Source organism: Mastigoproctus giganteus, chromosome 1, assembly GCF_048544385.1.
Source record: "Mastigoproctus giganteus isolate SK-2022 chromosome 1, ASM4854438v1, whole genome shotgun sequence".
In the NCBI taxonomy this organism is placed as follows: domain Eukaryota; kingdom Metazoa; phylum Arthropoda; class Arachnida; order Uropygi; family Thelyphonidae; genus Mastigoproctus; species Mastigoproctus giganteus.
Window position 1 is genome coordinate 8,120,737 of NC_143575.1, and position 26,095 is coordinate 8,146,831.

General features: G+C 36.5%; 1 protein-coding gene across 1 annotated transcript in view; it reads right to left on the reverse strand.

Moving 5' to 3' along the window:
• The window catches only part of LOC150090530 (proton-coupled amino acid transporter 1), a 144,817-nt gene that overhangs the window by 101,686 nt on the left and 17,036 nt on the right, over nucleotides 1-26,095 (reverse strand). Inside the window, exons 3-4 of the mRNA XM_090378337.1 lie at nucleotides 15,872-16,038; nucleotides 8,086-8,176 (exon numbers count right to left, since the gene is read on the reverse strand). Coding sequence (XP_090234463.1) covers nucleotides 8,086-8,176; nucleotides 15,872-16,038 — 258 coding nt within the window. The remainder of the gene's footprint in view (nucleotides 1-8,085; nucleotides 8,177-15,871; nucleotides 16,039-26,095) is intronic.

The window sequence follows — 26,095 nt, forward strand, 5'->3', positions numbered from 1 at the left end:
AAATTCCAGATCAACCAACACATGAAATGTGTTAGCCTATTTTTTAGTGCATATTATCTGATAACCAATTTTACAGTCTTTTTTTCCAGCTGGTAGTGTCTATTCTTCTTCAGCAAGAAACAATAAACTAAAATAATTAAAACTTATGAGTATAGCATATTCCCTTTTCTCACTAAATTAGTGTTTGTTGTGTGAACTATACCTTAACATAGCATGAAAAGTCAAGTGGTCACAGCACAAATACAGTAGTACACATACATACGTTGACTGTGGTTCAAATCCACATAATCACAAAATGATACTCTTGTCAACTAGTCAAATGATGAGTTGTAAACTGCTCTAATCTACCCGATAGTGCTGCAGTATAAATATATTTTTAATGTCTCAGGGAACGCTATTTCTAGGGACATTATTTTTGGAGGGAGGTAATGATAAATGATTAGTTAAAATATTTAAAGATTAAAATATTTTTGTATATATTAGCAAATGGGAATCTTTTTTTATTTTTGCAAATAATACTACTGGATGGTATCAATACACCATCCTCCAAAACAATATAGTGCTTATGCCACTTGTCACTCATTTGAAGAGGACTGCATCCCATTGGTGACTGTAGGGATATTGAAAGATCTCTTCAATCAGGGCTGCCGTTAGTCAATCTCAGGAGGAGAAATTAAGATTTTCCCCCCCATGAGTATTCCGGATTTTTAAGCCTACAAAAGATGCAAGTTAGCCAATAAACACGCATATCATACAGAAAATACAAATTCTTCATGTTTGGAAATGTATATTTTGGGGTGGGATGATATGGGAAGTTGACAATGAAAAGAAATAAAAGCTGTTTCTCCAACTACTGAGTGCCAGGCACTCAGGATGAAGGGTCCTTAGTGTAGTATCTCAAATAGAGAGCTTTATGGTAACTGAAAATGTTACTACCCCGGCTTGACCTAAAACTGAGGAACTAATGAAAATGTTATCTATTTGAGTCTTTCCAGCAGAAGTAACATTTTCAGTTACTTCTCCCACCCTTGTCATTCACAAGGGTGGGAGAAGCAACTCTGACGTTCCCGGAGAAGCGACTGTCAGGTGAGGGCCGTGCAAGACTGCGCAGGTGCCTCCCCACCACCACCGCCTCAACACTGGCTCTCTGAGTACCTCCATGCCGGCACAACTCCAGCTTTGAAAATTGTTAAAAAATACTTCTCGTCGAAAAATTTATAAATGACCTTCATAGAATTATTAACTAACTATTTAGCAACCTTTTTGTCACCAAAAGGAGAGTTACTTAGTACAAAGAAGCGCGCTATCGAAGTGCAATAAAAAATCGTTTTTTTTAATTTTATCACAAAAAGTAAATGACTGGAATATGTTTCTCTTGATAAGCATCTAATAACGCATGGCTAATGTGATTTTTAAACTTTTAGCTCCATTAGCAATGGAAATTAGAGGGGGGACAGGAAAATTACTCAAATATTCCTGTCTGGTACAATTTTAAGAAACAGTAGTGAAGAAACTGTTTTTGTCATCAACGAAGCTCTGGTTGGGCTGGCGATCAGATTCATTTGTGAAAATCCTCGTTCACATTCATTCGATGAGATTGGTATCGTACTAAGAGCATCCATCAAATTCTTCAATTCTTTCGAAACCATCTTTTCAATTAGGTATTCCCGAAATCCACGAATTGTATCTCTTTGTTTAACTGTAATTTTTTAATTGACAATTTTCTAACTCTATTTTCACCAAATGCCAACAATTCATGTTTAGAAGGTTTAATACGGTTTAATACCTTCGTTGTCCTAGTTTTCCTTCTCTCGTCATCAGTATTGTCACCAGTTCTTAAATTTGATATTTTTCTTTTCTTTTTGAAACTGTCCAAAATGTCAGTGTCATTTGGATATTCAAGTACTGTGACCATGTAAATAGAGATAGGGAAAATTTACAGAAAATGTGGATAACACACTTCCGTGAAACAACAGATGATTATTTGTCGGGGTAAAAGAAAATCACTCTCTCCTAATTCTCAAATGGGATGCTTACAGTTGTTTCACAGCAGTGTCCAACCTATGGCCTGCGAGGAAAGTGAACTAAAACAGCATTTTAAATTTTTTTAATTATCAAAAAAATTTTCTCATTACATGTTTTGTTCAGTAAATGTAATTGTGTATTGTTCTTGATAAAATTTTCAAATTTACTTTTACAAGGAACAAGATATGGAAAATGTAACACACTAAAGAAATCTAACTTTGAATTTTTTTTTTTTGAATATGGCCCCTGTACAGGAAAAGTTTGGACACCACTGCAGTAGAAGGTGGACCAGACTGGGAATACCCCTTGATCAGCTCACTGTTGACCAGCGTGACTTCTCCGTATGTGGGACAGGTGGTCAGGTTTTACGAGGTACCACTAAGTTGTAGAATGGTAATCCCTTTAGCTCTCTTAATTCGTGCAGCAGCACTAATTGCTCGAAGGCCAAAAATGTGAACAGTGCATACATACCGAGTTAATTCTCTCCTAATCTGGTTGCTATATGAAAATTTTCTTCACTCAATGGAAAGTATTTTAAATGTAACTTCCAAGGGGAATTCAAAATAATTCACTATAAAAGAACTTCGTTAAACAGAGGTCTGAGTAATTTAGGACTATAAAAATGGTTATACAGTTTTATATAGAAAATATCTTAACAACAGGCAGTGAAAAATGCAAATTTAGTTAAATAATTTTAAAATTATTTGAATAGTAGGTACACATGAAAAAAATTAAGGAATATTACAAATTTCGAGGTACACTGCATTCAAATGTCACGTCACTGTTAATAAAGGTGCTGGTAAGCTGTACCGTTGAGTACCATCCCCAAAAAAAGCACTGATAATAATAATATAAAGGGGGCACGATGGCCCAGTTGTTACAACACTGGACTACCAGCCTGATGGACCCAGGCTCGAGCCCCACTTTGTAGGAAGTGAACGCGGCTCCATCACACTGGGAGACCAGTATAATAATAGTAATAAATTAGAATAATAATAATAAAATAAACATGGCAAAAGTTGCTCCAGTGGACCTTTGTTAGTTAGTTAGTTGTTGGCGCATCGGCTTCTGTGGCCATAATGCACCTCCAAAGGTTTTTGCAGTACTCTAATCCAAGCCCTAGGCGGGATTCGAACCCGCGACCTTTGGGTTTCCAGTGGACCTAACTTCCCCAAAGTCGGAGTGACAGCTATGGCATATTGTGGTGCCATATGGTGTACCACTGGATGTAAGCCGAAGCTAAACAGGTCCACCTCCATTGATGGATAATGTTGAAGATAAATAATAATCATACTGCATTGAGTGTCGCACATGATAAAGTCACTTGCGTTCAGGCCTTAGGCAGAGGGGTCAGCCCAAAGTCTGAGACAGTTTCCCGAGGAAGACAGTGGAGCAAGCGACACTGTCCCCCATATGGCTACCACAAGAGAAGGGCAAGACCATCCAGCTGCACCAATGGGAAGTGCTTCCTGCAAAACTGCGCTAGTGACTGCCCAGGAAGGAAGAAAATGCCAGTGCATCAAGTGGAGCATCGAAATGAATACGCACATCATGCGCAGTAGTGAGCTGTGAATATTTTAACAATGGGCTCACAATTTTTCCAACTTTCTATCGAGTAAATCTGATTGGTCACGTAAGTGAAGTCATCCGCAGCTTCCACCAGAGGCGCTTCCCATGCTTGCTCTACTAGTAGTGTGATTACAGCATGCGATGCATTTTTCGTGACCAGTATAATATCTTGAGTCAGGGGTGGACAGATCAGGCTTATTACCCCTTAACCATGCATATAAGTGAATGTGTAAAACATTTCTAAGTCTATCTAAAAAAAAAAAAAAAAAAAAAAACCTGTCCGTCGTGCCTCCCCTTACAATGATAACTGGATATGATAGTGTCTGGAGTTCTAACCTTTTAGAATTTTTGAATAGTATGACGTCACAATCATGCTTCTTGAAGTTACTACTGCAGTATGATTGCAACAATACAAACATTTGACAACAATTTCTTTTTTTTCATCTCGCATTTTTGTTACATTCCATTGTTAAGTGCCCCTAACAGCTGCGTATGCCATTTCAACTACAAGATTGGTACTTCAATCAATGCCGTTTTCCAGAGACATTTAGATTCGTTGCAATCGCAAGTATACATCTCTTACTTTAGTTATCATAAATTCATTGTATCTTGTCTTCTAGAAATTATGAAAATTTGAATGATCAATAAAATATTTACAATTTTTATTGTAAATATTTCGTAATCAATATATACAAATAAAAATACCTAAAAGAAACGCGAAGGATGTTTCACATAAACCACAGAGTAGTAAGATATCTTACTACTCTGTGACATTACCATCTACCGTGGATGCTCGGCACACCCACAACTTTTTTATTTGTCTTTTTTCCCCCCTCAACGAGGGAAATATAATAGATACATTTTTTTTCATGATAAAATTTTAATATTGCAAATAAAAAATAACATGAAATATTTCTCATATCACAAATAACATAAAAATTATCACAAAACATTCCACAATATAAAACAAATATTACATAAAAAACAAACTTTCTAGAAAAAGTACACAAAAATCACAAATTACATGAAAAAAAAATATTACACAAATATTCAAGAAAAATTTAGTCTAAAAATTGCCGCATAGAATTATACTTCTTTATTAATATTTGTTGTTGATCTTTTGCTTTGCTCAATAGCTGAGCGATGATTACAGAGGAATGATTTGATGTAACGATTTGGATCAAACTGAAGCAATGGTTTTCCATTTAGATGTGTGGTCATCATAATCTGCAACGTGTTTAATTGTCAACATTATTCATTCATTCACTCAATATTATTCATTAAGCTGAAAGCTTGCTCAGCTTCAGCACTGCTAATCACAATGGTTTCAAAGATATTTCTGGCTTTCTAATTGAAGAGGGAATTTCACTTGATTTTAAAGATAAACTGTCTTTGACAAAACTCCAAAAATTGTTAATTTTTATTTCACATTTTATCAGAAAATTTAAATTTCTTATTCGCTTTTCACCGTCTTGCCACCGAGATGAAAGTGCTATCATATTCCACGATTTCAGGTAGCATACATTTAAAATTTCTTTCAATGGTATTGCTATTTTCTTTATTTAATTTAAAATCACTCTGTTGCATAATAACTTGTCACGTGGTTTTTTTTACTTTCGATTTTGATTCCTTCAAATTCTTTCCACTTCAACATGCTCTCAATTTTAGCTTCATAATTTCCTTCAGAATTTTTCAAATTAACAATATCATTGATAGTTTGAATAATTAATTATTCGAACTATCAATTGTATTGTTAATTTGAAAATAACAATGTCGATCATTGTTCCTAAACAGTTAAGAAATTTCAGATTTAAAAGTCGATTTAATAATCTGGAATATTTAATTTCTGATTCAGAATGTTTGCACAAAGCGGGACAATTCCTCCAACCCGCAATTGCTGTCAGCAAGTTGCCCATCTCTTTACAGTTTCCACATCAAGTTCTTTAGCAATCATCCTTAATTTGTGCTGTTTTTTTTGGAGATTAGTGATACAGTTTTTTTTATTATCATTATTTATTATTGCCTGTATGCCATTATATTTTGGAACATTTTCTACACAGTAAAGGTCTTGATGAAATTTCAAAATCTGCCAACATTTCATCTTCATAAAGTTTATATAATATCTTAGTTGCCTCAATTCCCCCCACCTCTACATTACTACTGTCACTAGTTTTTAGAATTTTGTGCAAAATGTCAGAATCACTCGGATATTCAGGTACTGTGACCAAGTAAACATAGATGGAGAAATTTACTGGATGGCGTGGATCACTCACTTCTCCAAAAAACATATGCCTGTTTGTCAGAGTAAAGGGGAACAACAACATAGGTTGACCAGAGGCTATTATCTGTGTCAGGAATCTTCTTAATCCTCTGGCTAGCTACGGAAAGCATACTGACTAACGCCACTTCTCGGAATATGGCTGCATAGGTTTTATGGACACCACTAACATTGTGGAATGGTAATCCCTCTCATCCTTAATTTGCGCTTTCTAATTACCTAAAGACCAGGGGTGAGAACAATGCATATAAAGTTGTCTCTCCTAATCCGCTCGTTACATGGAAATTTTCTTCATTCAACGGAAACTATTTTAAATGTAATTCATTACCAAGGGGAATTTAAAAAAATTTGTTGTAATAAAATCAAAAATGCAGCATAAGCCTCAGGCTTCCTTGCACCATATGGCTAATAATAATAATAATAATAAAATACATAATTGATGATTAAAATGCTGGGGATAGGGCCCTGCTCGCCCCACCTTTCCGCTCTGGATACTCAATAATTGCATTCAGGATTTCATTTGTAAAATAAATGATCGTCTCAACAATGGGCTCTCGCAAGCCCACTATAGCTCTCCACTGATCATGCGAGCATACTATGAAATAACCAAACTAGAGACTGATGTGGCAATGTACAGGTCGAGACTACATATAGTCTCGACCTGTACATTGCCACAGAATAATAACTAGGGGGGGCTCCGCCCCCTGCTCACGTTGCTTGCCAATCCCTGCTGATGTAGACTCGAATGAGAAAATGTTTGAGTCTACATCAGTCCTTTTCACTCTTTTAGCTTTTTCCATCACCGATTCACTTCTCTGTTGTCATAAATGTAGATTTGGCTGAATTGTGGTCTCTAACGGACATTAAACTCTTTGTTCCTTTCACCATATTCACCTCTTCATATTCACAACGTATAAGGGCCATCACCACCTTGAAAGTCTGTATTTTGGCATCAAAAGACTAAGGCGTAAAGTTGTTGTAGACTCGAACATTTTCTCAGAAGGGTCTCCCTTTTACCGTGTTGTTAAACAACAAAGTCTTTAAAGAGTCTGGATATTATTATTATCATATTATGGTTACTTGTAATTGATTACATAAACCCGTATCTGTGTCTGTAAATTGCGTGTGTTCTATGGTCGATTTGCCTGTTTTGCTGGACGAAAAAAAAATCCCAGTTTATGGGGGGGGGGGGGGAACATTGCTATCTATGCCTGAGACAGAACACCCATGGAGTGAAAAAAGCCTATTAAAGTTCCTTGCATCATCGATGGGATTTGAACCTGGCATTTTCCACCCGGTGCGGGGAGAAAAGTGACAATACCACTGTGCTACCCACACAGCCTGAAGCATCTGGATAGGTATCTACTATCTGCAAACATTCCTTCCCTCTGTGACAACACGAATGTGCAGCTCTTCTGAGTTTGCCATGAAAAGATATAATCTGCTGCAATGATGACATTCATCTACATATCACCTAAATTGAAATATGATACTTCAGTGGTTTCTTTGTTATCAGGATCTTGTGAAGATCTGTGACATCTGAGCTGTTTAATGGTTCGCTGAGTTTCGGCCTGTTTTTCATCCATATTAGCTACCTGCTTCCTGTAGTGTGGATTTTCCATTTGCTCTGCCATCACTGAACTTATTCTATGATTAGTTCGTAACCTTTCGGTATGTTTCTCTCTATATTTCAGTGAAGACTCATGATGGCGTCGCTTTCTCTCAGAATCGGTGATTGCCAATCTAGGTTGCAGCATTGTTTAATTAAAACATTAGGACGTATAATTAGCAAATCAAACGTCATGGATTCCAGTCACCTGTCGAAATGCACTGATCAATATCTAATCAGGAAATGACCTATGTAATGCATGAGCAATATTGTTGCAACCAAAAGAGCAGGACTAAAATATTTACAAACTATAGAAACATTTAAAATATTAACAAAATACTAAAACTATTTACAAATATACAAACTATATTGGGTCCCTTCGTCAGCTAAAATTACAATGGAACATCAAATTATGCTGGGCGTAGTCATGTATTAGACAGTGAACGAAGTGCATGAGGTTGGTGAACTTTATGGAGGCAGTTATGGCTTGAATAAGTGATGTAATTGCCCCGCCCTCTTCTCCCAGTGGCTTGAATAAATATCACTAGGAGGAAAACTTTTTTAATGTATAGAGAGATGATAATAATAATGTGTTCCTACTTACTACAAGACCTGCATTACTAAAAGCTTCTGGCATAGCTAAAATTCCTGTTCCTATATTTCCTTTCAAAAGATGCATCATAGTCTGACAGTTTCTACAATAAAAAAAAAAAAAAAAAAAGAAAATCAAATCTGATTAGCGATTTATCTAATGACAATATTAAAGGCTGAATACTGAATTCTTTAAAATATTTTTAGTTGTAATTAAACAATAATAAAAAAAAATCTCAAAATTGATCTTCCCCCAACTGCAATTGAATAACACTAAAAAGGGCATCATATGACAGTTATTAAGAATACAACACACATTAGATGACTGATTATCCACAATAATGCACATAAATCAAAACAGTTAATTGCTACCACCATGAATAAAATGCTTCAACAACTGAGGCCAAGTAATATCCTAAAGAAAACCAAGTAATTATCCAATTTATTAAGGAATAATTATTTACTAGAATACTGAAATTTTTGCAACTTTCCAGATGGCCATTTCAGTGGCAATTTATTCCTTCTCAGTGAAAAGTCAGGCATTTGAATAACAGATTCCAAACAAAGACTAACTAAAAAGCACATATTTTATATAATTGACAAAACTTTCCAAAAAAAAATGGGTAGAAACCCAAAAATACTCATTATTACACTGTTTACTAAAGTAAAAGTAAGGAAGGAAGGTAGGAGGGAATTACAAAATTAATAAAACTAAACAACGAAAGGGGAAAAAAAGTCACTTTTCCTAGGAATTTTATATCATTACAAGAATTTGTTTTATACAGTGGACCCCTGCTTTACGATGGGCTCTCCATAATAAAATACCTTTCACCATACGACATGTAGTAAGCGTGGGATATTGTCATCACATTTGCGAATTGAATTTTAATTCTATTTTAATTAATTAATTCTATTAAACGGAGCTTAAAAAACACTCCAGGAATGAAGAGAAGATTCTGAAAATTTATTTTTGTTTTTTATATGATTTCAGTGAAGGAGAAACACATTTCACCATAATACTGTAAGGTAAAAACCCACAGAACTCCAGTTATCGGTATTATTGCAAATCCAATAAGATCGAGTTTACGACCCGTTTATAATTAGGGGCATAGAGGAGAACAGGCATTCTGTGTGTTATCAGACACTCGGTCTAAAACACTGATGGCTCCAATATCTTTCTATTTCAGGAGATTTAGGAGAAATCTGGTTGGCCTGCCTCCCTAAAATATCCACCCATGCACACCTTCTTGATGGTAAGCCCTGTTACGTCACTTAGGTGGCAACAAACGTGTAGAGTGGTTCTCTTCAAGACGCCTGGTCAACATGAAGAGGAAAAGACCAAACCCTCCAGCACATGACAGTAAGACGAAACAAATGGCCCTCAGTCCCCAGTGGCTTTTACTCCCCCTCTTACAGGAACAAGAGGATCAGAGTGGAAGCAGAGCTAAGAATCTCTGGGTACGACCAGGCTGCCATGCATGGAAACTGAACTTGGCCTGTTACAACATAAGATCGCTCATCGGTGAAGACAGGATATTAGAGTTGAAAAAAAGAATTAGAAAATGTGAATTGGAATATCATCGGTTTGGCTGAGACAAAAGTAAGAAACGAATCACTTATAAGTTTATCAAGTGGAAATCTGCTGCACAACAATGGAAACAGTGAAAGTGGAGTTGGCTTTCTGGTCCATAAAGATATAAAAAACAACATTTTGGAATTCGAAAGTACATCACCAAGGGTGTCAAGACTACTACTCAGGATTTCTAAGAGGTATAAGCTAAAGGTTATAATGATTTATGCACCAACATCGAGCCATGATGATGAAGAGGTTGAAGAAATGTACACCAAGAGAGTCTTCTAGATAAACAAAAAACTCACTACACTATCATTATGGGGGACTTCAATGCAAAGGTTGGAAAGAGACAAAACAGCACAGATAGGGGAACTATAGGAATTTTGGAATTGGTGAAAGAAATGAAAGAGGTGAAAGACATAGAATTTGCAGAATCTCGAGGAATGTCAGTAATGAACACACACACAACCTTCATTAGCATTAGTAGAGGCATTTGATGCAAGAAAGCAAGTTTATGCAGCATCAGCCAAAAAAAAAAATAAACTAAAATAAATAAATAAAAAATAACCACTTCCACTTCACCCCTCTGTTCGTTCGAAATACCTGTCCAGCTGAGCCTTAAACTTATTTAGGCTATCAACTTCCACGACAAGGGATGGAAGTCTGTTCCACCTACCAACCACCCGCTGGCTAAAGGCAAATTTCCACACATCTATCCTACATCTGTTTTTCCTCAATTTGAATTTATGCCCTCTCAGGTGATTATTCTGAGCAAGAGGAAGAATCCCATCAGCAGTGAGCATGCTCAAACCATTCAAGGCTTTGTACACCTCTATCAGATCATCTCGCTGGTGCCTAGTCTCCAGACACTGTAATTTGCAAAACTTAAGCCTTTCTTCGTAAGAGCACCCCTTTGTTCCATTCACTAATCTTATTGCCCTTCTCTGTACTCGTTCCAGCAGCTCTACATCCTTCTTGAAATGAGGCCTCCAGACCTGTATACCGTACTCTAGGTGTGGCCTGACCATTGCCTTATACAAGGGAATAATCACCTCCTTATCTCTGCTAGAAAAATTCCTATATATCATTGACAATACACCATGAGCTACTCTTGCAGCCCGTCTGTACTGCTCAGAGAACTTCATATCTGCCTGCACAACCACCCCCAGGTCCCTTTCATTCTCTACCACTGTCAGTGTAGTACCACAGAGTTGATACGTTGCTCTGGGGGTTGCTGTTTCCCATATGTAGTACTTTACATTTGTCAACGTTAAACTTCATTTGCCACCTCTCAGCCCATCTGCTCAACCTTTCCAGATCCTGTTCATGTAATGTCACAGCTAATGGAGAAAGCAAATGAATATAAAACACCATTATGCCTGGCATTTGTGTATTATGAAAAGGCATTTGACTCCATACAGCATAATGCAATGTTTCGGGCACTGGAAAGACAAGGCATTGATACCCCATATATTATGATTTTGAAGAAAATATATGAGAATGCTACCTCCTTTATTAGACTACACAGACAATATCAAATTTAAAATTGAGAAAGGAGTTCGACAAGGAGACACAATATCTCCGAAATTGTTTACTGCTGCCCTTGAGGAAGCTTTCAGAAGATTAGACTGGTCGCAGAAAGGAGTCAATGTGAATGGAGAGTACCTAAACCATTTACGATTTGCAGATGACATTGTGGTCATAAGCCACGATCCCAAAGAATTAGAGGAAAATCTTAATCAGTTATGCAGAGTTAGTAAGGATTTTGGACTAAAGATGAATATGGCTAAAACAAAAGTAATGATGAACAAGTATGCCACAGAAAGGGATATAATGATTGAATGAGCAGTAATTGAACAAGGTGGAGTCATATTCTTATCTGGGACAAGTCATTAGCTGTAATAATGATAAATGGCTGGAAGTCAAGAGAAGAATAAATTTTTGATGGATAGCATTCAGGAAATATAGTCACATACTGAGAAGCAATATCCCAATTTGTTTGAAACGTAAAATAATGAACTAATGTATACTCCCCACCATGACTTATGGAAGTGAAACATGGGCACTCACCAAAAGAATGGAAGAGAAGTTGAGAACTACACAGCAAAGAATGGAACGAATTATATTGGGAATCAGACTGTTAGATAAGAAGAGAAACACATGGATTAGGCAGCAAACTCAAGTAAAGGACATTCTTATCATAAACTAAAGAACTAAAATGGTCTTGGGCAGGACACATAGCTCGAAGACATGATGATAGATAGACTAAGAAAATAACAGAATGGTAACCAACAGCAGCTAGAAGAAAACCTGGAAGACAACAACAGATATGGACAGATGAAATTCATGAGTTTGTGGGTAGTAAATGGATGCCCATTGCACAAAACAGAAGCAACTGGAAAGTTGCTGGAGAGGCCTTCATCCTGCAGTGGATTGAAAATGGCTGATGATAATTAGGTGCCACTAACAGAAAAGCCCAATAAACTGGAAAGTGCAAATTGTTTTTATTGTTTTATGGTCATGACTTCCAGAAACGTGCTTTAGAAAAATATCACAAACGGTGAAAGTGTAGTGCATTTTAATGATTTGAACGGCTGATTCTACTAACCAGTGATCACTGGTGCCTACTTATTTCCATCTACAATGGCTTACTGTCTCCGACCAGACCACGCGGTCCTTTGTCTCAGCCAACAGCAGCATTTGTAAACAATTACATAAACGTTTACAAATTGGGCTCGTGTTTTTTTTTTCATATCCTTTAGTTCAAGTAATTTTTTTTGTGCTTACTTTCCATAAACTTACTGTATCGAATTCTCGAACGTACAACATTGCATAAAATGGCCCCTAAAGAGCACAGTAAGAAGAAAATTTCAATTAAAATTAAACAAGAAATGGTGAAAAAACATGATGGTGCTAAAATTAGTTAATTGGTGCACGAATATGGTTTTTCACAGTCAACCATTTCTACCCTAGTGAAACAAAAAGAAAACCTTAAAAAAGTTAAAGTGATGAATCTAACGCAGTCCAAAAATGCAGGGAACTGATTGTAGAAATGGAAAGGCTTTTGTTGCTGTGGATAAAAGAAAAACAAATGAAGGGTGATACAGTTCCTGGAAAATACATTTGTAAACGTACAAAGCAGATTTTTGAGGACTTAAAGACTAAAACACCTTCAGCTAGTGATACGCGATATGGGGACTTTAAAGCCAGCAAAGGTTGGTTCATCTGTTTTAGAAAAAGGTCCAATATTAAAAGTGTCATAAGGCATGGAGAGGCTAGCAGTGCTGATCAGGAAGCAGCTGAAACTTTAAGGTGGAGTTTCAAGAGCTCGTTGAGAAGGAGGGTTACCTTCCTCAACAAGTCTTTAATACAGATGAAACGGGCCTCTTTTGGAAAAGGATGCCTAGGAAAACATACATCACAAAAGAAGAGGCCTCGTTGTCTGGTCATAAGCTTATGAAGAATAGGCTTACTCTGCTATTAGGGTCCAATGCCTGTGATGATTTTAAACTTAAGCCAATGTTGGTTTACCACTCAGAAACTCCCAGTGGTTAAACAGCAAAAGGTCATCAAAAGCAGGTTGGGTGTCTTTTGGCGGTGTAACAAGAAGGCCTGGGTTACAAGACACCTCTTCAATGAATGGGTATTTGAAGTGTTTTGTCCTTCAGTCAAAAGTTACTTAGAAAAAAAAAATTCCTTTAATAACTTCATTACTGTCAAATTTCTCCCACTCAATACCACCCCTCTGCTTCAGCCAATGGATCAGTAAGTGATTGCCAACTTTAAAAAAATTTACACAAAGAAGATGCTTGCGAAGTGCTTTGAAGAGACTTCAGGAGACAGAGCCATCACCTTAAAGGAATTCTGGAAGACCAGGTTTAACATCTTAGACTATGTACAAATGATTGTCAGTTCTTGGAATGAAGTTTCAGCTCAGTGCCTCAATGCAGCCTGGAAGAACTTATGGCCTTCAGTCATCCGTGATTTTGAAGAATATGAAGCTGAAGGTGTTCTAGAGCATGAAATTATCACTCTTGGTGAGTCCTTGGCACTAGAGATTGATGCGGCAGATGTGGAGGAGTTAATTGCGGCCCACGGAAGGGGGTTGACAACAGAAGAGCTCAAGGAATTAGAGCAGATGGGCAAACGTGACAGTGGAGATGAGGAACATGAGGAGGATAACTGTGTAGCAACAACTCAAGAAATTAAGGACATATTTGATGCGTGGGATATTGTGAAGAGGACAGTAAGAAAAAAACCCAGATAATGAAACCACTGAATTGATGACCTGCAAATTTGAAGATCGGGTGTTAAGTTATTTCAAGAACTTTCAGAGAAAGCGCCAAAAGTAAACCACTTTGGACAGTTTTTATACCATAAGTAGCAAGAGGCAGCAATCGGAAAGAACACCAGATCATGAAGGTTGTCCTGATATCTTGATGGTAAAAGATTCTCTTCCAGCTCCATCACCAAACCACCATTGACACAGCTTTTCCAATGTAAGTTAAATGAAAATTACAATTTTTGTTTTTTTAATGTTTATAATTATCAATTATCATTTTAAACAACATATTTTGGTAGGGAGGGAATAAGTAAAAATGTGTGGCACCATCAGCATTTTTTTATCTTTTTTATTTATTTTTTTAAAATTTTATCATGCTCTACTGTTTATTCCAGTGTATAAGACGCACCACAATTTTAGGGCGAGTTATTTTTAGATAAAAGGTGCGTGGTATTCACTGTAAAATATGGTATTCAGTATTCTATATAAAACTAATACAATTTCTGTTATAAAAATCACCTTTTTCAGAGATAAATAGCTTAGTTATATGGCAAAAATTTCAACTTCCGAGGACTTGGAATGAATTATCAAAAAACAGTGTGTTATTGGGTTCACATTATGATATTTTCACGATATGGTGATGTCTCTGGAATGAATTAATATCATAAAGAGGGGGTCCACTATATTTAGTTCATTTTATAATTCCTTTGGTTGTCTGAAGTCAAAAAACACTTGTGTATATGAAATACAGAAATCTTTCCCCTTTGAAAATTTTAGATTTGTGTCAATTTTTTTTCGATATCTAATGAAACCAACAGTAACTCAGTGAAAATGTAACACCAAGCCCCGTCAAAGCTAAATCCACTGCTATAAACCAGTACAAATAATGTGAAATTTAATCCATGCCACAATACACAGAATCAGTTTGGTTAGGTGCATCACCAACTAAGATAATGCACCAAGACCAGGCTATAACCTCTCTTATAAGGATACTAAAACCCATACTTTGGTATCCATACTTAACTAAAAGTTGTAGTTAAGTTACAGAATTGAAACTGTAAAAGTATTCCGCAATTAGACAGCACCTCAAAGTACTATACAAAACAATGTGAACAACATTAAGAACCTGAGGGGGCATAGATTCAAATTGAGGAAAGACAGTTGTAGAATAGATGTGCAGAAGTTTGCTTTTAGCCAGCGGGCAGTTGATTGCTGGAACAGACTTCCATCTGTTGTTATGGAAGTTGATGGCTTAAATAAATTTAAGGCTGAACTAGACAAACATTTGGAGTGACTGGATGGGTGAAATGGGAAGTTTTTTTTGTTTTGTTTTTTGGCTAATGCTCTATAAGCTTGTTTTCTTGCATCATACCTCAGCTAATGCTAATGCTAATATCAGTGCTTTCAAATGATGCTGTAATTACCAAAAGGAATAATTTAATTTCATTAACAATGAATAAACAAATAAATAAAATTTTATTTTATGTTTATACTCCAGGACAACCACAGGAGGAGGAGGTCACAAGATAAAAAAATACAAGAACATTCTACTGTACTTAGTAGTCATGCAGATCCACTGTCACTCAAAGCATGTACATCTCTGTACCCTCACACTTGACACTCGGCTATGGAAGCCATAAAAAATGAGTCCAAAATGCAGAACCTCTGCATTGGGAGACTTTCATCTTAATTCCTAAGCCACAACTGATAAACAGGTAAAGAACAGCCAGCAGCCAGAAAAGGAACTGCATGGACTGACACAATTGCAGAGATGTAGTCAGATAAGAATTGTCTTAAAAATAGGAGTCTTTAGTTTATAATATTCATACTCTACTTTTGAATCTAGTTTTCAATACTGTACTTACTTTATTATTACACCAACAATTAAGTTTCTTTTATGGAACAACTACTCATTTATCCACACAAATGCAAAACATTACTTACGTTGTCCTATGACTAGACCGTTCTTCATTCACAAGGGCAGCTTCTTCATCTGCAGTTTCAACTATTGGATTCGACAAGGGATTTATTGGGCCTGCATATCTGTCTACATCAGTAGTAGCAATGAGGCTATCATTCTGATAGTTTTGTAATACAGCTGTCATGTTGTCCTGTAAATTAAACAAGTAATTCCTATGAAATTAGTATGAACACAAAATAACAGTAATTAACATAGAACAGCTGCTGTACTTCCAAATATCATAGTAAATTTCATACCTATAACATTCAAGATGATCAACTTTTGATAGTATAATTGAAAACCCTAACTTTGCTGACCAATTTACATGATAAAAATATTTATGAAACCAAGTTGCAAATTCAGTAATAATTTATAACCACTTTCAGATGACAACAAATTTTTATATATATTTTACAATTGTATAAATAATTATATATTGTATAATTATTTTTTTTTTTTAGGAGGAATTCTATATTTCTGTAGGTCTCCTTCAAATAGATAGCATACCCAATTGGTATGGATGGACATGTATTTCTATTATGAACCAGCACAGGCTTTAAACTACATTTGTACGAGTCTATAAAAGAGGTTGTTAGTCTTCAGTGCATGTGATCTAGAACAATGTTTCCAAACCTGTAGTCCACAGACCACTTAATCTGTGGGACCTGACAATAAAACAGAGCTTTTTGCAGTAGGCAACAATCTCATTAACTATATCTTCCATGTAGTATACTTATTTAACATATACTATGTGTTAAGTATAAAATAAACTTTCTGTTTATACTCCAGAATGACCACCATAAAGTTTGTGGAGTTCGCACAAAAACAGTGCTGTATTTGGTAGTCACATAGACCTGAATCACAGCCACTCGAGTGCAGATACTTCTGTACCCTCATGCTTGACCACTCGGCTATGTATGTATATGTGTTAAGTGCCAAAGCAACTAAGGCTATATGAGGCATCAATATAGTGTGTCTGTATTTATGTGTGCATTCTGTGATCAATTTGACTGTTGCTAGAAGAAAAGCCTGAGATTCTGGGAGAAAAAACCACCAACCTTCATCTGAGACCAATTAACTTGGCCACATTGTGAAAAAAAGTGTATAAAAATTCCTTGGACCACTGACAGGATTTAAGCCCAAACTTTTTCCACCCAGTGTGGAGAGGTCAGTGGTCATATTGAGCTCTACCTATGAGGGCACGTATGAGTAGATGTCAATGTATTTATTTATTAACAGTTAAAAGGCCTTTTAAGCATGCTTCCATCTGATGCTCTGCCATCTGATTTTTTCAACCAGGCAGCCAACTTATTGATATGTTGGTAGATGGCTTTCCCTTCATATTTTTCAGTTAAATGTTGGAATTCTCTATAACTGTGTTCTTTCACTCACTCTTTTTCTCCTGTATATTTATGATCTTCTCCAATCCACTGGAAATCCAATTCATACTTTTTTGATTATGATACACTCTCCTATTTAACAAACCCTACTCTACCATCAAATTACTTATATATTCTGATCTCCAAGTAATTTTCTAGTGGGGAGAAAAAAAACTTGGTTTACTTCAATCCTTCTAGAGCCTCTCTTATTCTTTGCAAAAATTAGTTTGCTGCTCCCATGCTAAGAGCATTACCTTTATTTGGGATAATCATGACTTTAACTTTTCTTGGCATAGGTTTGACAAAAAGATAGGCTCTCTTTTGCTTTCATTGTTACTTTTCTTCTAAACAGCCTCTAACTCCATTCCAATCACAAATATTCCCAAGTATGGTGTGGACTACCAGAATTTCTCTTATCCTCCCATATTCTTTCAACAGAGAGCAGTCAGGTTAGTTAATACTTCATAAACTCACTCCACTCTCCATTACAGAAACAGTTTCTGCTGCATGCTTCCTCACAGATATTTCTGTGTGGCACTCTTCCTCTGAATTAGTATCTGTAATTACACTTCTTTCTTTTGTTTCTAACATGCATTAGCATTATACTAACTATGAATGGTATTAACATATCCATTCATAGTCAGTTTAGCACCTAACTCATAAAACTAATTTTTCCTTTAATTCTTCATTTTTCCCTTCTGTTTTTGTTCTAGTAGTAGTAGTAGTAGTAGCATGTGATGCAAGAAAGCAAGTGTACGAGCTTAGGCAGCATCAGCCAAAAAAAAAAAAAAAAAAAAAAATCACACCATTCCCTCCAAATGCCTGTCCAGTTCCTCCTTAAATTTATTCAGCCTATCAACTTCCACAACGACAGATGGAAGTTTGTTCCAGCAAATAATCACCCGCTGGCTAAAGGCAAATTATCGCACATCTATTCTACTATTCTACATCTGTCCTTTCTTAATTTGAATTTATGCCCCCTTAGGTTCGTAATCTGAATAAGTGGAAGGATCCCATCAGAATTCGGCGTGCTCAATCCATTCAAGGCCTTATACATCTCAATCAGATCACCACACAGGTGCCTAGTCTCCAGCCACTGCAATTTGCAGAACTTAAGCCTCTCTTGGTAAGAGGATCCCTTCATTCCCTTCACCAATCTTGTTGCCCTTCTCTGTACACGCTCAAGTAAATCTACATCCTTCCTAAAATGAGGCCTCCAGACCTGTACGCATTACTCAAGGCGTGGCCTGACCATTGCCTTATACAGAGGGATAATCACATCCTTTTCCCTGATAGCAAAATTCCTATATATCATTGACAAAACCCCATGACCTGCCCTGGCAGCCTGTCTGCATTGCTCAGAAAACTTCATATCTGCCTGCACAATTACTCCCAGGTCTTTTTCATTTTCTACCACCTTAAGTGTAGTACCACACAGTTGATATGTTTCTCTGGGGGTTACTTCTACCCATATACAGTACTTTGCATTTGTCAAGGTTAAACTTCAGTTGCCACTTCTTAGCCCATCTCCCCAAATTATCTAGATCCTGTTGCAGTAGCACAGTGCCATTACCGTCATTAACAACCCTGCCAACCTTTGTATCATCTGCAAACTTCGACATTAAGCCTGATATACCTTCATCAATATCATTGATAAATATACAAAACAACACTGGACCCAACACCAAACCCTGTGGGACTCCACTAATAACATTAGTCCATGAAGAGCAGCACCCATTGATTACCACCCTCTGTCTTCTCCCACTTAACCATCCTTTTATCCATTGTAGCAACTTACCCTTAATACCATTCTGCTCCAATTTGTACAATAGTCTTTCATGCGCAACAGTGTCAAAAGCTTTCCTGAAATCCAAATATATGATATCAAAATTATTTTTTGCATCCAGTTCCTTTGTAACCACATCATAATATCCTATCAAATTTGTCAGACAAGACTTTCCCTTAACAAACCCATGCTGTGTCTGAATTATTGCTGCAGTCTTGTCTAGATGATCCTACAATGCATCTTTAACCAGTGACTCCATTATTTTACCCAGAACAGAAGTTAAACTAAGTGGTCTGTAATTACTCGTGTCACCCTTCGATCCCCCTTTGTGAATTGGGGATACATTTGCACATCTCCAGTCTGTGGGAACCTCCCCCGAGTCCAAGGATGCTCTCATAATTATGGCTAAGGGTTTGCTTAGTTGCTTTGCCACCTCCTTTAATATAACTGGATAGATCCCATCCACCCCAGGTGCTTTTCTTATGTTTAACTTGAACAATTTCTCCTCCACTTTGCTCTCAGTTATTACAAAATCATTAAGTATCCTGCTACAATTTGATAACCTTCTGCCATTTTCAAACTTGAATAATTCCTCATGTGTGAATGTAGATGCAAAATACTCATTCAGTTTGTTTGCTATCTGAGCAGGATCATCAACAGTCAAACCATCGATGTCAAGTGGACCAATCAGATTCATTCCCTTTCTTTTGAACAACCTAACAACTTTCCTTCTTACGATATTTCCTGAAAATTGCAATACACATAAATTCAGTGTCAAAATTTTTTCTTTCTTCTTAACCCATACATGGTACTAGAATACTATAGGATCTAATAACCATTCAAGTTCGGGGTGCTTTTTTGGGCTGGGGATGAATCAAATTAGTCCACTCGATAATCCTGCTCAGGTTGCTGAGGAATTCTTTAGGGAAAGGGATGCCGGAAGTTTATCAAACACTAATAAGGAGCTAAATGATTTTGTAATAACTGAGAGGAAGTTTAAAGAGAAATTGTTGAAATTAAACATATGAAAGACACTTGGGGTGGATGGGAATAATGGGGGATGATTTTAAATGAGAACCATTTCATAATATTTAACTCAGCAAAACACAAGTGGGAGTGTAGGATGGTAATCGGAAGGTATTTAAAAATTAACTCAGCATGGTATATTGTTATTTCTTGAACATTATTTCTTAAATGGTTCACAAGGTAGAAATAACTGGAATCAAATTAATTTCATATCATTATACAGTACCTCTCTTATATAAATCAATAATACTGTGCACTTTACAACAGTATTTTGGAAGCAAACATTGTTTTCATGATTATTCTACATCTTTCCAGTGCTAAATGATTCACTTTCAGAAGCATCTGTCTAGTGTTGATATTGTGAGATAACAAACACCATTATATTCATTCTTGTTTGAAGGCCTCCTTTCAAAGCAACACATGCAATTTTATATTAAAAGTTTTCTATAGGTCTCAAAAGTCTGGAACTAACCATGTATGCAAGGACAGAGTAACCAGGTTACTCAATCCTTGCAGCAGTTCTGGACAATATTTATGTAGTGGCAACATGCGTTATCATTCTGAAAACTGTCAACATTTTTAAAATGTTCACCGGTTTTTGGCAAGAACTTTGTTTCTATTATTTTTATGCAGACTTTTTGTCGGCTAAATTCCTATTGCAATATGAAGTCTTAAAATTCTATGGCTTTATATGCAATTTTGATTAGCAGATCCTGAATGAGCACACAGTTTTTTAAATATGAAAGTGTCTGAAATTCTGCCCAGATACCATAGGAGAGAGTATATGATGATTTTTTTTTTTTTTTTTTTTGATTTGGTAGTTGTTGGCGCATCGGCTTCTGTGGCCATATTGCACCTTCCAAGGTTTTTGCAGTACTTTGATCCAAGCCCGAGGCAGGAATCGAACCCGCGACCTTTGGGTTGCCGGGCAGGTACTTTACCCACTCGGCTAGCCCGGTCGGCAAGTATATGATGAGAGTGTCAAATCAAGTCGGCTCTGAAGAGAATGTGCTAGGCTTATTGAGTAGAATTTTTCACAGTGTGGTCTGTGCTTGTTAACAGGAGAGACTGCTTCTACAGGGATGATATACACTTAAATAGAAAGAGTGCAAGAATATATGCTGATGCTATCGAGCCAGTGTATGGATTGGAAAACTGCTAGCTTAGAGCAATACACAGGCCAATAGATTAACATTAGCCACAGGCAGAGGTGAAAGTGATTCTTGCGCTGCTTCTATCAGAATGAGCAGCAGCCTTGAAAGCAAGGTACTGGGGATTTCAAAAACTGCTGGGAGTCATCATGAAACAGGTAAATACAAGAGATGTGTTAGGAAAACTAAGAGTAAGAACAGGCGCATGTATACTTGCATGCACACCAATGCTAGAAGTATAGTAAATAAATTTGATGAATTTGAAGTGCTGGTTAAGACATCAAGGGCAGACACTGTTGGGATTTCAGAGACATGGTGTCACTCAGCTATAAGGGATGCAGAATTTGAAGTAGAGTTGATAGCTTATGTGGCATCAGCCAAAAAAAAAACCATTTCACACATTCATTCCCTCTAAAACTTTTGTCCAATTCTGACTTGAATTTATTTAAGCTATCAACTTCCAAAATGACAGATGGAAGTTTGTTCCAGCAATCAACTACCTGCTGGCTAAAGGCAAATTTCCACACATATATTCCACAACTGCCTTTCCTCAATTTGAATTTATGCCCTGTCAGGTTCATAATCTGAGCAAGGGGAAGAATCCTATTAGCATTGAGCATGCTCAACCCTTTCAAGGCCTTATACACCTCAATGAGTTCACCCCACGGGTGCCTAGTGTCCAGATGCTGTAATTTGCAGAACTGTACAAAGAAAGGACAACAGAATAGGAAGAGGGGTTATGCTCTAAGTTAAGAAGTACATAAAATCTAAGGCAGTGCATACAGTTAACATGGGTGGTCAGTGCAAGGTTGAGTCAGTCTGATGTGACATATGCAGTAGGCAAGCAAAAATGAGAGTAAGAGTGTGTTAAAGGCCTAGTGATTCTGATGAGTACAACAAACAGCTGTACAGAGCAATAGAGTGGAGGGCCAGTATATCAGCATGTCTTATAATGGGGGATTTTAACTTTCCAGATATTGATTGGAACTCGTGGGTTGGTCACTCACAAACTAGAAAGACTTCTGTGGATTTACTGGATGACTGTTTTCTACAGCAGCATGTCAGAGAGGCAACAAAAGAGAGTAATACTCTTGATCTAATTATCAGCAGTGATTCTTCATGCATTATGAATCTGCAGATAAAAGAACTACTAGATGGCAGTGATGACAGTGTATTGATTTGGGATTTATTTAAAGGTGTAACTACCATCAAGAATAAAGGGAGAGGTTTTTGCTTTTGTAAAGGTGACTACAGTGGTCTCAGTTTTTAATTCTATATAGTGGGACCAACAGATGATGGTACCATCAGCAAATTCTAAATGGGAAGCATTCAAAGGATTAATCACAAAAGCTACTATGCTTTTCATACTAACAAAAACCCTTCAAGATATAGGCCTAAATGAATGTAAGATGAAATGATGAAACTCGTGGCAGAGAAGAAAAGTGCATGGAATTAAATTATCAGGCAACAAAGAGACCAATGGTAGATATAAACTAGTTTAGAAAAGGCAGATTAGAAGAAATCTTTGGCAAAAGATGCAAAGAAAAACAGCAAACACTTCTTTACTTACATAAACAGTAGAAAGCAGGGGATGAATCAAATTAGTCCACTAGATAATCCTGCTCAGGTTGCTGAGGAATTCTTTAGGGAAAGGGATGCCGGAAGTTTATCAAACACTAATAGGGAGCTAAATGATTTTGTAATAACTAAGAGGAAGTTGAAAGAGAAATTGTTGAAATTAAACATATGAAAGACACTTGGGGTGGATGGGAATCTATTAAATTATATTAAGAGAAGCAGCTAAGAAAGTAAGCAAACCCTTAGCCATAATTATGAGAGCATCTGTAGATTCGGGAGAGGTGCACGTGGACTGGAGATGTGCAAATGTATCCCCAATTTACAAAGTGAGGTCAAAGGCATACTAACTTTACTAACATTACTTCTTTTACAGACCTGTTAGTTTATTTTCTGTTTCAGGGAAGATAATGAAGTCACTAGTAAAAGAAGTAATGCAGGATCATCTAGACAAGGCTGCAATTATACTTCAAACACAGCATGAGTTTGTTAAGAGGAAATCTTGTTTGACCAATTTGACTGGTCACTACAATGTGGTCAGAGGAAATGGATGCAAAAAATTATTTCGATATCATATACTTGGCTTTCAGGAAAACTTTTGATACTGTGGCACACAAACGACTGCTGTAAAAATTGGAGCAGTGTGACATTAAGGAAAGAGGTAACTATCATCAGGGGTAAAGGGAAGGGTTTTTGCTGTTGTAAAGGTGACTATGGTAGTCTGAGACAGTATTTAAATTCTGTATGGTGGGACCAACTGATGATGTTACCAACAGCAAATTTAAAATGGGAAGCATTCAATGAAGTAATCTTGCTGTAATGGATAAAGGGATGGTTGAATAGGAGAAGACAGTGTGGTAATCAATGGACACTGCTCTTCATGGACTAATGTTATTAGTGGAGTCCTCCAAGGTTCAGTGATGGGCCCATTGTTGTTTTCTATATTTATCAATGATAATGAAGAAGGCATATCAGGCTTAACGTCCAAGTTTGCAGATGATACAAAGGTTTGCAGGGTGGTTAATAACCACCCTGAAAACAGTAATGACAGTATGCTACTGCAACAGGATCTAGAAAAGTTAGGCATACTTTTGCTCTTAGTTATTACAAAATCATCTAGCTCACTGCCAGAGTTTAATTCACCTCTGGCATTCCCCTCCCTGAATAACTCCTCATTTGTGAATGTAGATGCAAAAGACTCATTTAGTTTGTTGGAGCAGTGTGGCATTAAGGAAAGAGGTAACTATCATCAGGGGTAAAGGGAAGGGTTTTTGCTGTCGTAAAGGTGACTATGGTAGTCTGAGACAGTATTTAAATTCTGTACGGTGGGACCAACTGATGATGTTACCAACAGCAAATTTAAAATGGGAAGTATTCAATGAATTAATCTTGGAAGCTACTAGGCTTTTCATACCAACGAAGAAATATTGTTCAAGGTTTAGACCTAAATGGATGTTAGATGAACTGGCGGTATTCCAAAAATTTTGTAACAAAAAACCACCATGTGAAAAGCATTACGGAAGCGGTGTCATCTTCAGCTTCTGCCAGAAGTGAATTATTGTAACTTGTATTGTTGGAATCATACTTGTATGAATGCAACAATAATTTATCTTCTACTGGACCAAATTTAATGGAATTTTGCACGGAGCTTCATCTTAGCTCTATACTAGAGGAAAAACTTTCAAACCTCTGAAAATTGCAGTTTTTCCAGGATAGTGGAAAATATGAACATATTTTCCACTATCCTGGAAAGGAAATATGATCAAAGAAATTTCTCATGTAATAAATGGGATAATGTGGATATATAGCATATCCTTGGAAAGCTAAGGAATTCAAAAACAGAAATATTAAGGTTTTAAGATACAAAAAATTTTTTGGAAACTGGGAAATGCATTAATTCGAAAACACATCTGGTTTCAAGTCAACTGGTGTTTTCAGATTGAATGTACTTTTTTTCTTTACAATTATACTCTGAGGCTGAAAAAGAGTTCACATTTATGAAAACATTTTTCAACTTGGAAGTGTCATCAGATCTTTTGATAAATACTACACGCAATGGAACAACTACAGATGATGTATATAGTCGTGAACTCTTCAATGTAAAAATTATATATATCCTACTTTAGTCATCACAGACCAATACTTTCAGTAACCGATTTCAGTAAAATAAAAACATTGTTATATTATTATTCATGAATTTTATTAATATTTGAAAATTTTAATACCTGCCGATGACTCTTAAATGTAAAACACGTTACATATGCTAGTGGCAGGACATATTATGAACCTGCTACAGAATTTTTTTTTTTTTTTGCTGATGTGTATAAGCTTGCTTTCTTGCATCATTTGCCATTGCTAATACAAATAATTCTGATCGGAACAATGAAGGATGAATTCTTCTGGCAGTTCAAGCGTTTGTAATGATTCTTATGGAACCATGAATACCACTGATATTGAAAATTCTGTGTATCCTACATTTTGGCAATTTTATGGAGGCAGCCTTTATATCTTCCAACTTGACTACACTCTGTATCATAAAGCAAAAGGTATCACCACTTTATTTGAAGAGAATAGGCTGATATTATTATTAGCTACATGGTGCAAGGAAGCCAGAGGCTTATGCTGCACCATCCAAAAAAAATATTACCCAGTTACCCTGAGAGAGTGAGAGAAGTAGAAGGGAATCACCAAGAAGGAGAAGAATGTTGATATCCAGCTCAGGACCCTGGATATCAACATTCTTCTCTTTCTTGGTGATTCCCTTCTACTTCTAACTATCATTGAGATCAAAACATTGCAGCAGCCTGGATATCAACATTCTTCTCTTCCTTGACAATTCCCTTCTACCTCTGACTATCGTTGAGCTCAAAACATTGCAGCGGCCTACACAGAGCTCTGATCTTAAACTGAAAATCACTGGGATGAAGTGGAATATAGAATTAGGGCAAAATTGCCCTTTTTATATAATAGAACTCACAAATGTTTTAGAGGAGTAAGCACAATACTACTACTACTACCACTACCAGCTTTCTACCAAAAATTTAGTAGAAAGCAGCCATTACCTAATTGGAAAAACACACGTTCCTCTCTGTTTGTCTAGTAATGGTTTTACATATCTTGGAAACCACTTGAGATACTAAAAAGAAAAGAAGAAGAAAAAAAATTTAAAACCTTTGAAATCAGCGCAAAGGCAGTGGAGTGGAATAATCACTAATTCCAACACTTGACTATATAATTCCTTAAAACATGAAAAATTAAGGAGGTGTTTAAAGCTTTTTTTGCCACCACTAT